Source organism: Grampus griseus, assembly GCF_964374135.1.
Source record: "Grampus griseus genome assembly, chromosome: 12".
Classification (NCBI taxonomy): Eukaryota; Metazoa; Chordata; class Mammalia; order Artiodactyla; family Delphinidae; genus Grampus; species Grampus griseus.
The window spans coordinates 76,668,107-76,687,133 of NC_139006.1; the positions used below are offsets into that span (position 1 = coordinate 76,668,107).

The 19,027-nt window shown below is 44.1% G+C and overlaps 1 protein-coding gene across 1 annotated transcript in view; it reads right to left on the reverse strand.

Annotated features, from left to right (window-relative positions):
* KDSR (3-ketodihydrosphingosine reductase) overlaps positions 1-19,027 on the reverse strand; it is a 39,259-nt gene that overhangs the window by 14,629 nt on the left and 5,603 nt on the right. The window contains exons 3-6 of the mRNA XM_082668200.1: positions 17,301-17,357; positions 12,783-12,848; positions 12,495-12,590; positions 5,057-5,248 (exon numbers count right to left, since the gene is read on the reverse strand). Coding sequence (XP_082524326.1) covers positions 5,057-5,248; positions 12,495-12,590; positions 12,783-12,848; positions 17,301-17,357 — 411 coding nt within the window. The remainder of the gene's footprint in view (positions 1-5,056; positions 5,249-12,494; positions 12,591-12,782; positions 12,849-17,300; positions 17,358-19,027) is intronic.

Sequence of the window (19,027 nt, forward strand, 5' to 3'; positions counted from 1 at the left end):
GAAGATTCTCCTGCTGGTCGGACAGGACACACCTCTCCCACTGACCCCGTGCTCCACGCTCGTATCTGGCCCTGAGGCTTAGGGACGCTAAGCAGGATGGATTAAACCATCAGAATCTCTGCCATGACTTCTGTTTGCTTCTGGCTCACTGTTTAGCCGCACGGAAACGCCTAAGGAAGTTGGCAGCGGACAGGCAGCTGGTCGTGAGGAAGACCACTGTGCGTCTTAAGGAAGCTGCAAGTGACAATATTATATTGCTTCCTCGTGTATCAGCCTCTGAGAGCATCCCAGGGTCCTGTGTTACATTTGGCTTTTTTTCTCCCTACTTCCTTCTGTGAAGCACGGTCCTCAGGGCTGCAGAGGAGCCACAGGGGCAGGAGAAGCACGCGGGCAGGAGAGCCTGGCCAGCCAGCCCAGGAAGTGCAAGAGCAGAGGACGGTGTCCCTGCTGGTTCGGTTCCGCGCACCTAGGGCGTGAGAGTGCATTCACTCAACATCGCCGGGGCCTGCGGCTTCAAGGCCCGGCCGTGCTCGTCGATAGCTCGGGATTCGCCCGGCAGTGAGGCTGATGAGCAAGCAATTCCTCTTCCACTTGTTTTTGAGATACTGACTTTAAAAACTGTCTCCCACGGCCCCGCCCTTTGCTGTGCACAGACCAGAGAGAAACACCACCAAAAAAAGAAAAGCCAATAAGCAGTAATTAGACAGCCCACCCAAAGCCTGAAGCTGACTGCTCAGACGCGGTCGCTTCTGCACTGCTCCCTCCCCGGCAATGACCCAGGACAGTGGTACTAAGCTAACATAAGACAGGATGTCAAAGCAGTGTTTCTCAAAGGCAAGGTTATGGCTGAGCTTCCAAATGGTTAAAACAGCTTTCCAGAACAGCTTTTTCCCGGGGTGGGCACAGATTGTCAGGGTTGGGAGAAACCAGTCCAATCCCTTTCTGGGTACTGGTATCCTACCTACAATCATGGAGCCAAATGACCCTCTCAACCTATGGCTGGATACCTCCAGTGGCTAGTAACCTAACCGCTGTATTTATTTATCCAACAAATACTTACTGCATTATTACTGTGCCCTCGTGGAGCTTACAGTCCCCTGAAACCCTTGGTTCAATAATTTGTTAAAATCTATATAAACTATATCTACAATCTTCCTTTAACTGACTGATCCCATAACCCCGGCAGAAAAGGAAATGAGGTTCATTTGGCTTCACTGGTTCTTGCTAAGACGAGTGCTGACTCCTCAAGCCCACTTCTGCTAAGAATGTATAAGCCAGGACTTCACTGATTCCCATTTACGTAGCCTCTGTCTGCGTTTCCTTGTTCTGCTCACTGACCATTCTGTCTCCCCCACTGCTCTGCCCTAGTCCCATCCTGTTACCATTCCCTCCCTTCTACCTGGCCTCGTTCTCAATCAGAAAGACGCCCTATGTGCTCAAGAACTGGCTTATTACCAAAACTATCTCACCTAAGGTGTGCTGCTCCTCATTCCACCAAAGCCAAGGCATGGGGGCTGGAGAAAGGATTACAGCTGTTGACGTGAAGCTCCAGAACTAAAGCTCGGCTTACTTGTGGGCCACGGCGGGAAAAGACAGGGTTGGGGGGCGGGGCATGAGGCCAAGGGAAATAGAAAGGGGGACACCTAGTTTTCTTTTACTTGGTGTCTGCTACCACATCTTTGGCTACACCCCACCTCAGAAGTCTGCTTTCCAAAAAGATCAACTTCTAAAATCTTTAAATGATGTATTTGTACCTAAAAGACTGAGTCAAAAAAGGACGACCAAAAAAAAAAAAAAAAAAAAAGCCAACAAAGCATTCTTTCAAATTTAGTAATTGTATGTAAAACATTTCTAGGTCCAACTTTAGTCTGAGGGTCAAGGGCTGAGGTGGAGAGGAAGACTTAAGAATTCATTAAACCAAAAAAGAATGATAAACAGCACTTAGAGTCTGACTAAGTCTAGAAGGTTTCATTCACAAAGACACAAAAATCACCTTGGCCAAACAGACCAAATGATCCAGGTTTCAAAAACAGGATAAGTTTGTAAGGAAACAATTGTTTTGATGCAAGTTCTGCTATGAACAAACTAGATTTTGATTACTGAATTTACTTCCCCTCAAACCTACTTTCCATGTACGTGTTTAGTTTTTGTTTTTTTTTTTAATTTATTTATTTATTTATTTATTTTTGGCTGCGTTGGGTTTTCGTTGCTGCGTGCAGGCTTTCTTTAGCTGCGGTGCACGGGCTTCTCATTGCGGTGGCTTCTCTTGTTGCGGAGCACGGGCTCTAGGCGCGTGGGCTGAGTAGCTGTGGCACACGGGCTTGGCTGCTCCGCGGCATGTGGGATCTTCCCGGACCAGGGCTCGAACCTGTGCCCCCTGCCTTGGTAAGCGGATTCTTAACCACTGCGCCACCATGGAAGCCCTATGTGAGGGCATTTTTAATGGAATCCAAATACGGAGCGAAGTCAAGCTGACCAGCAAGTCCAGACCGGCCACTTGCAGCCCGTGAATCACGCGTGTCATCAGGAGGCCTCAGGGACTCGTCTGGACTAGCAGCTCCTGTCTTTTCCCTCTGCTTTATCAACATCTTCTTTCTACCCGAAAGGAAACCAGGCTGCCTGGATCATACACTTTGCCCTAAATGAGTGAATCCTGAAGTCGTTCTGCAAGACAAGACTCGGGGACAAAAAGCCCTCGTGCACAGACCTTTCAATTCCAAACTATTCCTTCTCCTACTGGGTTTCTGAGACCGATGTGAAGGGGTGAGGCAACCCCTGACCTGAATTATAGACACGTTACAGAGGCAGACAGGGAGCCAAAAGGCAGAACGAGAAGGCATGGACTTTGTTACTATTTCTGTCACAGAGTAATGATGTGGCTCTGAGCAACCCAATGGCTTTACTGAAGACTCAGTTTTATTATCTAGAATGTGACATAACAACATCTGCCTCGTATATTTCACAAAACTGTTATAAAAATAAGACGGTTATTCATAAAGGGACTTTTCAACGTAAAAACTACAAAAGAAATACCGGTGTTCTTGTTGGAAATTTCACAGGCATACGTGCCCCATTGGCTAAGCATATATGACAATGACCTGTCATTGATTAAGAGTATCAAGGACATTGATGACAATGAAATTTGTGGCTGGTTCCTTTGGGATGAGAACAGCACAGTCTACCAGTCCCTAAGTGGCAGGTCGGGATTCTGTCACTGACCCGAGAACACGTCTGCACTGCATTGCTCATCCGATATCTGGGCAGCGTGGCACTCTGCCATGTACCGTCACGGGCTCTTCTGGGGGCTCTCTGAATCAGGGCTCAGCAAGCTATGGCCCTTTGCCTGTGTGTTTACTGGCACATAGCCACACCCGTTCATTTAAATCTTGCACAAGGCTGCTTTCCTGCTATCCCAAGAGATGTGAGTAGCTGCATTAGGCACCATCTAGCCCTCAAAGGCTAAAATATTTATTCTCTGGCCCTTTACAGGAAAAAAATTTATCCACCCTTGATCTTAATCATTAAATGGGATTCTCAAATCACACTCTTACTATAAGAGGACTGGCCACAGTGAAGTTTCCTGTGGGCTTCTTAACATCATGATGTTAAGAATCTAAGTGTTAAGTGTTATATTTCAGTATACAGCTGACCCTTGAACAATGTGGAGGTCGGGGCGCCGACTCCCTGCACAATCGAATTCCACGTATAACTTTCCAGGAGGCCCTCCGTACCCACAGAGCTGCATCCACGGATTCAACCAACCTCAGATCATGAGGTACTATAGTCTTTATTGAAAGAAATCCACAAATAAGTGGGCCTGCGCAGTTCAAACGTGTGATGTTCAAGGTCAACTGTATATAGAAATAGAAAGAATTTTACCTTAAAGTACGTGATTTTGGAAAGATACGTGCGATGCTCTCTAAGCATCCCCATGTGACAACAATGCAGAAGTCTACTTCACGCAGCTGAGGAGGAAGGTTATACACATCTGACAAGTGCTTATTTTATGCTAATCCTAACCACATCCTCCTTCCACAAGATGTCCTGTTCACTGTGAAGATAAAACGCACTCACATTCAATATTTCTTTAGGATATTAAAATATAAGTATCAGGAAAGCCAAATGCAATTTTTAGTTTCTCATTTTTACAAACAAGGAAACTGAGATCAAGCTAAATGAATCTGTCTAAAAACTGAGAGCTACACAGTAGCTCTTTCTTCAAACACGTTAGTTTTATTAGTCAGTCATAAAGGACAGACCTTTTTTGTTAAAGGGGTATCTTTAAAAATGTTAAAGAACAACAACAACAAAAAGTTAAAGAATAAAATATCTTACAAACACTCACACAGTATTAGGCCAGTAAATGCACACCTCACTTCATCATGCTTTGCTTTACTGCGCTTTACAGATATTGCATTTTTTACAAGTTGAAGGTTTGTGACAACCCTGCACTGAGCAAGTCTATTGGCAACATTTTTCCAACAGCATTTGCTCATTTCGTGTTTCTAAGACACATTTTGGTAATTCTCCCGATATTGCAAACTTTTTCATTATTATTACATTTGTTATGGTGATCTGAGATCAGTGATCTTCGATGTTATTACCAAGACCCACTGAAGGCTCAGATGATGGTTAACGTTTTTTAGCAATAAAGTATTTTTTAATTAAGGAATGAATGTACATTGTTTCTTTAGACATAATGCTATGCACTCTTAGTGGACCACAGTACTGTGTAAACGTGGCTTTTATATGCACTGGGAAACCAAACAATTCATGTGACTCGCTTTATTGCGATATTCACTTTATTGCATCCGGAACCGAACCCACAAAATCTCTAAGGTATGCCTGTAATGCTACGAAGATGTTAGTAGTGCTAACTGTGTAGTAAATTTTTATGCAATGAAAAGCATGTTAACTGCAAAGTTCAGGGGTTGCGTCAATTCTCCTTCACTAATGCCAAATCTACAAATCTCTAATTTAATACAATGACACGTGTAAGGAAGTTACAGACTAAAGGGGAACATATATTGCTGGGCTGACTGAAGACAGCTCTTACCTCCATCTGCAAAGCTTCCGCCAATCCCCTGATGGCAAACTTGGACGAAGAGTAGGCTGTGAAACCAAATAAGCCCAACTGCCCCGCCTGGGAGGACACGAAGACAATCCTGCCCACGCGGCGTTCCTTCATGGTGGTGATCACCGCTCGGCTGGGGTACACGCTGCCCAGGTAGTTGACGCTCATTAATCTCTGCAGGGAACAAAGAGGCCACGAGAACTAAGCAAGGTCAACGCCCCAAGGCTGCATCCCACGGGCATCCTGCCTTCTCACCAAGTCTGAGCTCGTCAGTGGAGCCCAAGTGACTGGGAGCTCAGCCGATCTGCTGAACGAATGAAGGCCTAATGATCCTGTAAGTGACCGTGACACACAGGACCTACCACTGGGAGCCTATTTCAATCTAGCCTTACATTCTCACGACGACAGCACTTACATCTTTGCTGAAGACCGGTCAAAATTAGTCTTCTCCTTATAAAAAGTACACTGCATGCTACAGGTAACACTTTCTGAGAAACAGTTTTGAGGAAAGAGCTTCAAGTATTTCCAGCCCTATTAGTTCTAAGTGACAGGAAGACCGCAAAGAGACGGGGACCGGGGTTGACAGCAGCGACTGTGGTGTAAAGCCTGGGCTCTACCATTTACTGCCTATTTGAAGATGAACAGAAAAGTCAGACACTCTACTTATTTCCTCAGTGAAAACAGGGTTAATATGGGTGTGATCTCACAGGCCTGCAGCAAGGATTGAAAGAGGAAACACAAGGCAAGCACCTGGCACAGCCCCTGACCTGCAGCAATTACTCAATAAATGTCGGCTCTTACGATGGGTAAGGACTCACAGAGGCACCAAGATCCACTTTCCCCTCATCCTGGGAACTCTTAAAAACCTTACATTTTCAACCTGAAAGTCTCAGGATACTGCATTACAATGTTTCTATATTAAAAGTCTTGTAAAAATACTAGCTCTATCACCATGTGAAACCAAACACTTCACTGGCAAACTTTAAGTCCATCATGAAATGTTAACTCAACAGCATTAAGTAACTTTTAGAAACAATGACCAGAAACACCAGCAGGCCAGGGGGAAATACTTAGTTTAAAAAAAGCAGAGGGCAGGGCTTCCCTGGTGGCGCAGTGGTTGAGAGTCCGCCTGCCGATGCAGGGGACATGGGTTCGTGCCCCGGTCCGGGAAGATCCCATATGCCGCGGAGCGGCTGGGTCCGTGAGCCATGGCCACTGAGCCCGCGCGTCCGGATCCTGTGCTCCGCAACGGGAGAGACCACAACAGTGAGAGGCCCGCGTACCGCAAAAAAGAAAAAAAAAGAAAAGCAGAGGGCAGACGGTATTTACACCGTGACTGCAACTATTTTGAGTATTAAATAAAAGTACATGTGCACAGGTACAAAACCAAAGAAATGTAGAAAATTGTGAGTGACTATGTTAGGATTCTGGGATTCCCATTTTTCCCCCCCAAATGTTTTTTAATATCATTATATTGGTTTGACAAAAAAAGAAGGCATACTGAAGCCATGTGTAAACCTTAGCTCCCTTCAGAGACCCCACTAAAATCTCAATAGAGATTTTCTTCAAGGCAAGAATCCATGTGAGCAAAGAAAATCGCAGCAATGACATTTCGGACGTCGAAAAGAATGACGAGTGAGAACTAACCTGGCAGAAAGCTGAATGCGAGGTGAGGAGAAGATAAACTAAAAAGCAAGGTTAAACCACAGAAGCCCCCAAAGGCCCATGCAGCACACCGAGCACCGCTGGGGGCAGGAGGGCAGGCGTGGGGCTGGAGGACAGGAATGTGGACTGAGTCTGTTTAAAAGAGTCACACAGACAAACCCACCCACCGTCATAATCAGAGATTTCAGTACCCCACTTTCAATAATTGACAAACAAGCAGACACAAATCAGGAAGGAGACAGGAGACCTGAACAATGTTATAGACACTGATTGAACACTCCACCCAAAACAGCACAATACCACCAACCCTCGGTATCCATGGACGATTCGTTTCAGGACCCCCCCCCCCGCCCGATACCAAAACATGCAAATGCTCAAGTCCCTCATATAAATGGCACGGTACAGTCAGCTGTCTGTATCCTCGGATATGCGGGGCTGACGCTATATATTCTTTTCAAGTGCACAGGGAATGGCTATAAGATAAACGATATTCTGGGCTATAAAGCAAGTCTCAATAAATTCAAAAGGATTCAACTCATACAAAGTATGTTTGCTGACCACAATGGAATTCAACTGGAAATCAAAAAGAGAAAGATTTCTGGAAAATCTCCCAAATATTTAAAAACTAAGTAACACTTCTAAATAATCCAAGGGTCAAAGTGAAAATGGACAGGGAAATTATACCATATTTTTAGCTGAATGAAAATGAAAACACAACTTATCAAAATCTGTAGGATGCCGCTAACGCAGAACTCAGGTGGAAACCCACAGCACTAAGTGTCTGTGTTAGAAAAGGGAAAAAGCCTTCAATGGATGACCTCAGCTTCTGCCTGAAGAAATTATAAGAAGAAGAGCAACTTAAAACCAAAGTAAGCAGAAGAAAAAGTAATAAAAATAAAAGGAAATAAATGAAATAGAAAACAAAAAAAAAACCAATAGAAAAATCAATAAAGCCAAAAGCTGGTTGTTGAGAAGATCAACAAAACTGATAAATCTGTAGTCATACTGGTAGGAAAGAGAAGGAACACAAATCATCAATAACAAAAATGAGAGAGGTGACATCACTACAAACTCTACGGATGTTAAAATAATAATAAGGGAATATGATGAATAACTTTCGTCCATTCGACGATGTAGATGAAATGGACAGATTCCTTAAAAGAGACAAGCTACCAAAGGTCACTCCAAAAGAAACAGGTAAAAAGATATAGATGTAGCCCTTCATCTGTTAAAGAAACTAAAGTTAGAAACCTTCCCACAAAGGAAACCTCAGCCTTCACTGGTGAATTCTAGCAAACCTTTAAAAAAGAATAAATCAATTCTACACAAATTCTTCCAGAGAATTGAAAAGGAGGGAATATTCCCCTACTCATGCTATGAGGCCACCCTGACCCTTATACAAAAATCACAAAATAACATTACTAAACAGTACAGCTAATATCCCTCAAGAACAAAGAAAGGATAATAATAATCACAACCAAGCAGCGTTTATCCCAGGAATGCAAGGTTGGAAACATTTGGAAACTAGTCAATGTAATTCACCGTATTAACAAACTAAAAAAGAACTCTGTGATCATCCCAATAGATGCAGAAAAAGCATCTGACAAAATTCAACATTCATTCCTTATAAAAACTCTCTGCAAACTAGGATAAACTACTAAACTTGATAAAGGGCATCTACCAAAAACAAAAAACAGGGAGTTCCCTGGTGGCCTAGTGGTTAGGATTCTGGGCTTTCACTGCTGTGGCCCTGGGTTCAACCCCTGGTCAGGGAACTGAGATCCTGTAAGCTGTGAAGTGCAGCCAAAAAAAAAGAATTAAAAAAGAGAACAAAAACAAACTACAGCTAACATCATACTTAATAGTAAAAGACTGAGTGCTTTCTCCCTAAGGTCAGGAACACGACAAGAATGTCTGCTTTCACCAACTTCTATTCAACACTGTACTGCAAATTCCAGCCCATGGAATAAGGGTATGCAGATGGGAATGAAGAAGTAACACTTGCAGATGACACGACCTTGGATGTAGAAAGTCCAATGAGTGCTAGAATTAATAGTGGAGTTCAGCAACACTGCACGATCAGTACACAAAAATCAATTGTATTTTTCTATATTAGCAATGAACACTCAGAAATTGAAATGAAAAAAACTATTTACACTATCATCAAAAAACATGAAATACTGAAAAACGAGCAAGACCCATATGCTGAAAATGACAAAACACTGCTGACAGAGATTAAAGAAAACTTAAGCTAAATAAATGGAGATATATATTATGTTGTAAGGGTTAGAAGACTCAACATTATTAAGATGTCTGTTCTCCCCAAATGGATCTACAGCAGCAGTGTAATCCCCATCAAAAACTGCTCTCATTGATAGCTACAGGTGGATAAAACAAGATACACCTCCAAGAACCCACAGAGAAAACCACTGAAAAGGAAAATTAAGAGAAGTGTTGGTATTCCCCAAGACCACCTCCAGCGTGGGCGATTCGCTGCAAGGTCTCAGGGGACTCTGCACACGGCTGTGCTCACGACTGAGGCTTATCACAGTGAAAGGACACAAAGCGAGACCAGCGAGGGCAAAAGGCACCGGCCAAAGTCCAGGGGAATCCAGGAGCACATTTCCACGAGCCCTCTCCCCGTGGAGCCACACAGGACATGCTTAATTTAAGTCTCCCGGCAATGAGTCACGACAGCACAAACTACTGTGTACCTGCGATTTACATGCATGTGAACGTCAGCAAAATTAAAATGAAAAATACTCCAAACAAACCAAAGAACATAATTGAGATAGAATTCATCTTAAAGAAAAAGGAACTCTTATCTTCAGAAAATGCATCAAACGTGGTAGTGTCTGTTCTAACAGGGGGTGTCGGTGATAAGCCCACACCTGGACTTGACCAGAACGAGGCAAGTGACCAGACCGAGGTGGGAGAGAGCAGAGGGGCACGTGATGGCCTGTGAAGGGGACGCCCTCTGCAGCACAGTGGCCTCCTGCCTCCTCTCAGGGCAGCCAGGGGTAGAAGGGCGATGGCCAGAGACGGCGGGGCCCACAGCAAACCATCCCTGGAACGAGGCCCTGTCACTGGAATAGAGCAACAGGTTTGGGGTTAACCAGGCTTCCTCTTTAGAGCCCAGTCCTTTCGGAGGTGAGGCCAATTCCAACATCCCCTGTCAGCTGCTTAAGCCCCTGCGCCGTGCTGACCTCTCCCCACTCCACGGTGACCCACGCCGGCAGCTGCATCCACTTCCCAACACCGCCGACCCTTGTCTTAATCACCCTGACAGTCCTCAGTCTCCTGACGCAGCAGGCAGAAGGAGCCTCTAGAGGCTGCGATGCAGATCTCACTACTCCCCAGCCTGGCTTCAACCCCTTCAGAGGTTTTCAGCTGAAATCCACAGTGGCCCCATCCCACGTGCCCAGGGCTCAGGAAGCTCTGGCCTCCTGGCCTCCTGGTCAAGCTCCTGGAGTTTGCCCGGCTCTTTCCACCTCGGGGCCCCTGCAGCCACTGGCTCTCCGGACTGGATCTCCTTCTTGCTGTCTCTGCACCTGCCCTTCGGGTCACCTTCCACGCTGTGTAAAAGAGCCTCCTCTCTTCCTTTCCCATGTCCTCCCCCCCGAGAATCATTACTTGGCGCATCTGTAATCACACTGCTGAGAAGCCGGATCCCGCCTGGTCTGTCCCACCCTAGCTGGGCCAAGCCTTTATCCTCCCGCTCACCACGGCATCCCCGGGCCCTAGAATGGCACTCGATTCACTAGAGGCCTTCTCGAATATTGGTGGGTTGAATGAATAAAAGACAAAGGACATTAATATTCACACACAGCTACCCTGAGCTGAGCGTTATGCACCCAATTATGCTACTTCATCCTCATGGCCCTGGGCGCCGTAGGTCCCATTCACAGAGATGCAGGCTGAGGATGGAGGAAAACCTGAGGCCAGAAGGAAGAACGGTTTGCCTGAGATCACAGTTAGTAAATGGTTAGACTTGAAACCAGTTGTGCTAAGATTTAAAACTGGTTTAGTCTGATGCCAAAGGCCAGCTTTTCTCCTACTGTCCCATGCTGCTGGGGACAGAGCAACAAACAGTCTGTGTGCGTGGGTACTGGTGTGGGTGGGAAAGAAATCGATTGTTTTTCTAAACGAAAGTGAGAGAGAATGAGAGACAGACAGACAGAAGGAAGGAGATAGTGTGCTGGAGACTGAAGGTTGAGAATAAAGTGAGTTTTTTAAAAAAGATTAGATTTGTGCTTTTTTTTAAATATTTCAGCATGCTTCATATTCTATACACGAATTGTACTTCTTCCTTCATCTCACCTGCTTCACGTTTTCTCCTTGTCATTGATACCCACACACAGTCACCTGTTTTTTTTTTTTGGCCATACCGAGTGGCATGCAGGATCTCAGTTCCCTGACCAGGGATCGAACCCGCACCCCCTGCAGTGGAAGCACGGAGTCTAAACTACTGGACCGCCAAGGAAGTCCCACACAGTCACCTGGTCTTATACTCTCAGTTTCTTCTATTCTTCTCAGTTATAAATCCCCACAAATCATTCACTCCATTACCTTCGGACTTCCATCAGACCCACAACTGGAAACAATCCCTCCCCTTCTGCCCCTGGACACACCCCACGTCCTGAGGTCTTAGCTTTACAACTATGCATTTATTTATTACAGCCACATAGCTACCTACACCTCCATCCTCTTTGCCGTCCACAGCCGGTCAAGGTGAGTCTGCTGATTCTCCCTTTATATCATCTTTCACGCACACACGCATGCACGCACACACGCATGCACGCACGCACACATACTTCTCTTTCGCTGGCCGCCTCTGAAGTCTCTCCCCTCATCATTTCATACCTAGACTACAACTATTTCCCACAACTGATTTTTTACACAGCTGTTGAGAAAATCTTCAAAATCTCCCTGTCAATACTTAGAGATAATGGCATACAGGTCAAGACAACTATCTTTTATGCCGAGTTGATAAAGGAGCCTTAAGACACTAGAGTCCCTGCTACGGCATCCCTCTGCTTCCCTCTCCATCTGGACTCGCCTAGCTCGCCTAATCACAGAGTTTACGGTGCTTTCCCACAGTCCGCCAGAAGCAAGATGTCCAAACCGCTGCTCTTGGAGTCTCCTCTTCCATAAGAGGGGGATGCATTTTAACTTCACAGAGCACATCATTCAAAACCCATGGCTAGCAGGAAGGCTCTAGAGACCAGTAAGAAAGAGATGGTTGATGCAATGTCAACAAAAGAAAAACATGTTTTGCACCTAAGAAAGCCTTCAGATGTGATGTGCATTTCTTTGGCTCACCTTTTTAAAAAATATATGAATATGACGCATTATCTTTGTCTCTTGGTTTCAAAACTCTAGAGTCTGCTCTTCACTTTTTTTGGGTTTTCATTGTTCAAAACACTGATACTTGACAAGAAAATCCAGCCTCTCTTGGCGTACAAAGAGCTCTCTTGATGATATGACCTCAGTGAATCAGCGCAGTAATCTGTGTCAGGTTGGAGGTTTCATTCCCATTTTACAGCTGAGGAAACCAAGGTCCAGAGACTTGTCTAAACTTCTAAGGCTGGATGGTCACTGTGACTAAAATCTTGTCCATCCTCTAGTTTTCTAAAGCTTCTGTTAAATCTGAACGCATTTCACCTGTTTCATTCATAAAGCCTTTAGCCAGGAATGAGTCCTCCCTTTTAGTGCATGGGCTACCCCAATGAGGAAAAAACAAATGTTTACTTACTTCAAAAGTACTAACTTCAAGATCTTCAAATTTTCCTGCAAGTGACATTCCTGCACAGTTTACAAGCATGTCCACTGGGCCCAGTTTCTCCTGTGCCTGGAAAAATGTATCAGAGTGGGCATTAAGAAAGAGAAGAAAAGAATCCCTTAGTAGCCACTCAATGCCAATAAATAAAATCTATAAAACTATTAAATCTACAAGGAAGATATGTCAACTCCAAGCCACACACCAAAATGGCAAACCAATCGAAAGGCGAGCGGATTAATTCCAATTAACCCAACCTCTTACTTGTTTTATGACATTCTCTACTTGGCTGTAGTCTTGAGATACATCAACTGATATACAAAGCACCACCTGTTAGACAGAGAAAAAAATAATCAAAGCTATGCAGGGGTCTGAAACTACCTTTAAAAGAACTTTTTTTTTTTTAAATTAAAGGCAATTTTTTTCCAATAGAGAAGGAGTCCAGTTTTGGAGGTACAGATTGCAGGGTTTGAAATCTGCTGACAATGCAATTCGGAGAGACAAATGGGGTCAGGGGTGCACTTTCTTGAAGAAAGCTCTTTTGAGCAAACTCAAAAGAATGTTCTAAGAAATGCTGGCTGGAGGGTACAGACTTTCAGGTGGAAGATGAATAAGTTCTGGGGATCAAGTGCCCAGCACAGTGACTATTGTTATTAATACTGTACTGTAGACTTGTAATCTGCTAAGAGAGTAGATCTGGGGTGTTTTCACCACACACACAAAAGCGGTAACTACGTGGGGTGTTGGCCGTGTTAATCCACTTGTTTGCGGTCACTCTTACACAGTGTAAACATATATTAATTCGTCATGTTGCAGACCTTAAATATATACAATTTTTGTCTACGTATGCCTCACTAAAGCTAGAAAGAGAAAAGAAATGTAAAAACTCTCCTCTTAAAACGCAACTAGCCTGTAGTGACAGGAAGTACATCACAAGCCAAGTGCACCCAGGAGTAGAGGGAGAAACGGGGTGCAGAGGGGCAGGGCAAACTCCAGGGGTGATGGAAATGCTCTGTGTCTGGATTTCAGGGGTGGTTTCACAAGCATTTAGTGATACATCCGTCAAAAGCCATCCAACTGAACTCTTTAAATTGGTGTGGTTCATTGTACACAAATCCTACCTCAATAAAGGGGTCAAAAAATAATAGCAAACTTAATATCAGAGTATCAGAGCAGTATCAGAGCTATCACTGCCCTCTTGGGATTCAATACCAGTAGGTGGTATAAAGAGATAAGTCAACAGGATCTACTTCCAGAAGCCTCCTTAGACCAGCCGGGCTGGGAGGCTAAGCTGGTGGAATCATCTTACTAGGCCAAGGGCAGATCTGGGCCTGTGGGAGCCGGGGGGGAAACCAAGTCACATTTGGTTCACTCTGAGGTTTGCTTGAGGTCCCTGACTCTGGACTGAACCGCCATTTACAGATTTTCTAGATGAGGGGTCACCAAGCTGAGTCCAAGCCCACCTAGTACAAACCTGGCCATGTTTAGGGATGCACAGCACAGAGGGATGGTGGGAAGAGCTCAGCCATTTAGTCTTTGAAAAGGGAGGGAGGGAGGGGAAAAGGGGGGAAAAGCATGTATCTCGGTGCTTACTTTGTTTGGGGAATGTATGTATTTATTTATCTATTTATTTATTTATTTGGCTGCGCTGGGTCTTAGTTGCGGCATGCAGGATCTTTTTTAGTCGCGGCATGCATGTGGGATCTAGTTCCCTCACCAGGGATTGAACCCGGGCCCCCTGCATTGGGAGTGTGGAGTCTCAGCCACTGGACCACCAGGGGAGTCCCTCAGTGCTTACTTTGATAGAAATTTATGAAATAGAAATTAAGAACACTAATGGGGACAGTGAGCTACTGTTTTTTTTAATTTTGTTTTTGTTTTTTTTTTGCGGTGCACGGGCCTCTCACTGTTGTGGCCTCTCCCGTTGCGGAGCACAGGCTCAGGACTCGCAGGCCCAGCGGCCATGGCTCACGGGCCCAGCCGCTCCACAGTACGTGGGATCTTCCCGGACCGGGGCACGAACCTGTGTCCCCTGCATCGGCAGGCAGACTCTCAACCACTGCGCCACCAGGGAAGCCCAAGCTACCGTTTTAACTTTCCTTTTCAGACAATGTTTTCAAATCAGAGCTTAGGCCTCTGACATAGGAAATGTTCTATGTTCCCAGGGAGGTCACTGAGAGAAGCAGAAGGGTGTTTGCAGTTTCTCAGCCTTTCCATGGTTTCCTCCCTGTTGAGACTGGCCGCCAAGCTAAGTGGAAGACAGAGCGTGTGTGTACGGAAGGGTGCACACACCCACGATATGCACCCAGGTGCAGTTGCAAGTCCAAGGCCGTGTGTTGTGGTGGGAAGAACAGGCACGGCACTGGGGAAGCCGGGGTTCCAATCCTGTCCCTTCATTCACCAGCTGAGCGGAACCCAAGACGTTTGCAGTGGTCTCATCTGTACAGTAACAGCGTCACAGGCTAGCGACGAGCCAGATCCCTTCCAGCTCTAAGAAGCCACAATGTGAGAAGTGAGGCCAAAGGGTTGGATAAAAAGAGCCCCGTTGCCTTAGGACTGATAACATCAGGCAGGAAGTTGTATTTAATGCAAGAAGGAACCCCATCCTAATGGTCTAAATTCCTATGAAAAGGAAACAAGCCCCTTCGCAAACGTAACCTGGAATATTCCAGACTAGTGGGCTTGTCCTTGAATTCTATCCCATCATCATACAGAAGACATATTTTAAAAAAGAGAGTAGGAATCATACAATTAATTTTAAACATGCCTTTTCATACGGTATTAGATCACTTACTGTGAATAAAACCTATACAACAGGTCAGTAACATTTCAAAAAAAATGTTTACAAACTCCCAGGAAAAAGAATGCCCCCAGGGCACTGCTTTTGCTAAGAGGAGTAACAAGCCAGCTCTGGGCCCAGCGGCACGATCAGGCCCCCACTTGCCCAGCCCAGCCCAATGATCTTCGCCTTCCTTGATGTGCAAGTCAAGAACTTTCCACATGACCTGAAGCCTCCTGATAGATGAAGGAGTGGGGATAATGAGGAAGAAGCCCAGAGCAGAGATGGCGCTAGCAGCAGGCGTGACTGGCCTTCAGCCAGGACATTTCAGATCTGTGGCTCTGATGTTTCATTCTCTATCAGAAGTTACAGGGATATTTAAAAAAACAGGAAACTGGGGAGATTTGCTGAGCTGGCAGCTTTCTAATGTTTGTGGGCTTCAGAGGAGATACAGGCAGAGGCCACGGTACTAGAGAAAAACTCACATAGGTGCACAAAGAGAGGTGGATGAGGATTTTTATGTGCAGCATAGAATGCAAAAGAAAACAAAATACAAATAGCCAACGAGAGGCAACAGGTTAAATAAACTCTGGGGTACTCAATATTATGCCATAGCAGTTTTAAAAGATGAGGCCGACTCATTTATATTGACATGCAAAGTTCTCTAATATATTCTCGTGGAAAGAAAAGAGGCAATTAAAACTACAGTGAAACACCACTTAAAACTCATCAGAAAGGCAAAAATTAGAAAGTCTGCCAATACCAAGTGTTGGCAAAGAGTCAACGACCACTACTGGTGAGAGTGTAAACACTTTGGTGATGCATATGCTCAACTCAGCAATTCCATTTCTAGGTATGTTCCACTCTTGCACAAGTGCACAAAGGGATACACTTTAGTAATAGCAAGAAACAAAGCAAACTAACAAAAAAACTGGAAACAACCTAAGTATCCACCCAACAGTAGAACTGATGAATGGAAGGTTGTCTATACATACAAGAAAACACTAGACAGCAGGAAAAAAAAAAGAATGAACTACTACTTTATGCAGCAACAGAGAGGAATTTGAACAATAGTATCAGGTGAAGAAATAAAGTTGCATGAGAGTACACAAAGAATGATGTTATATAAACCTAGAGAGAGAAAGTAGGTTAGTGATTGCCTAGGGCTAGGAGGGGGTTGGGAGAGAACAAGGAGTGACTGTTAATGAATATGCGCTTCCTTTATGGGATGATGAAAGTATTCTACAATTGATTCTGGTAATAACTGTGCAACTTTGTGGATAAGCTAAAAACCACCGAATTGTACACCTTAAATCAGTGAACTTTATGGTATGTGAACTATATCACAATAAAGCTATCAAAATAAGAATGAGGCCATAAAGTTCAAAAAGAAGCCGAAGTAAACACTACTCTTCTCAGTGTCACATGCATGTATGGACAAATGATTTTTAAAGAGCAATGGAAGAAGTAACACAAAAATCAAGTTGGGGGTTGCCTCTAGGAATGAGACGGGAAGATGAGGCGGATGGGGGGAACAGAGGAGCCTTCAGGGGCCCTGGTAAATGCCATTTCTTAAGCTGGTGATGAGTGTGTGGCTATCAATTTATTATTATGTTTTATACTAAAATACATATTGTATATATATACATACCATTTTATTCATCAAAAAATTCCACAACCAAAAAAAACATTTAATACCTCCTTCCCCTTAAGTTAATTTGAATAAATAATTGAAATGAAATCATTTTCTAGGAAAGCATTCTGTTATTTGATCATTTGTGTGTGTATGTGTGTTAGAGTCTATACATTGTTTTTGGTAACAACATGAAATCCTAGACAATTCAAATAATTTCATCTTTTTAAAGACAGCCTAATATGTATTTTAATTAGGAAAAGCTTACGTGCTTTCAATGAACTATTCACAGTTGAAGTACCTCTTCTCTTCCTCTGCACACCTGTGTTGATTAGTATAGAAAATGCGTCATGAGGGCAGTGATTTTTACCTGTTTATCATTAATAGAGTGTTTTTCGATTTCTTTCTTTGCCTGCAACAGTTTGTCCTGAAAGTAACAGAGAACAATTAGTTCTACTGATTGTCTATTTGTCCACTTGTTTGTTTAAAAGGAGAGAAAAAGCAATTAGTTGTACAAGGATTTATTAAATGCCAAAAAACACGCAGGACAGCACCCGTATTGCAGAGCTATGGTGGACACATAGCTGTAGAGTATGCTAAGCTATGGCTAAGTGAAAGCAAGTTTTAAAATTCATTGCAGAGAAAGATAATAATAAAAATTAATGAACCTCAAAACCCCTATTATCAGTATGAATTGCTAAGGGTCACCCTATCAATTCTAATAAATGTTTTAATTTGACGTTACTTAGATATGAAACAAGAACAACCACGCTGATATGCAGTGCTTCCCAAACTTAAGGGTACATGTGATTCCATGTCAAGAATGCTTTCCTATGAGATCGTCCAACGTTTTCCTCCTCTACTGAAAAGCAAATATAGTCAAAATCAGTTTTTAGACGGACTAGGTAAACCTATGCCTGGATACTTTCAAAGATACTCTGAGGACAAGCAAAGCTAACCCATGTAATTGTGTAATTCTTCCAAGGTCTCAATTCTGCTTGTTTTAGTCATTTTCAAGAAGACAGAGATCGGTTTACAGTGCCTTAATTTGCTATAAAAGCTGAAATTTAAATACATCATGATAGCAGAGAAGAACAAAAGGGGGGAATCCTTCCGAAAGACATGTGGGTTTTCTAAACAAGAATGTGCCTATAATAAAATTATATTATTCTATTAATAAAGATGTGCACCACCTGACTTTGCCAAAATCAGAATAGAAAATTACATTAGAAAATAAAGACTTTATCAGTGCCAGAAGGCTCATTCACCTCCAGCAATGCCAGGACCACAGAAAGAGCTTCTGAGCACCTGAAATGCTGGCCTCCCTGCCTCGTTTTTCATCTGTCTTTTGTCAGATATCAGCATTGTTTAAATCTCACAAAATGCCATTTTCTCACAGTCGTGTTTTCAGTCATGGAAGGTGGCTTCAACGTCAAAGCAGATGCATTGTTGGAGGGGTCAGGGGATAAATAAAAGGTAGCTAATTCTGCCTTTCTTCATTTTTAAAAGAAATGATGGACGCCCGAGCCTAATTCTGGGTCATTATTTACGCATCTCCCCCAGGCCCCCCATGACCTGCCTTCCTCACTGGGCCCCGCTCAGCTGTGCACCCCTACCTGGCAGCCACCACACTACCGCCCTCCTTATTCACAGGTGAAGCCAAATCCCCCAATCAACGATGGCGCCCTGGAGCACCCACTCTCTCCGTCATCCCTCCCTTCATTTCTTCATCCAACAAAGATGTCTGGAGCACCCACTGTGACCCAAGCAATTAGGCCAAGCACAGAACGACAGCACTGGGCAGGACAGCCGTGGTCCTTCCCCCGCGCATAGAGCAAGGGGACGCCATGACTGCTCGTGGGAATACAGTGTCACTGCTCTGGGCTCTGGCAAGAATAACAGACACTTGAAAAACAAAAAGAAAGAAAGAAAAACAGACCTTGTGTTGACTCGGTACAGAAAGACAGATGTTTTGCTAAACTGCTGGGGAAGAGTGAGATTCCCCTGCAGGGTCTGGGTTTCACTAGAGATGGAGCTCATGTCATAAGCAAATTATAGAGAAACACCTACACGTCATCCTTCAGGACTTAGGAACGA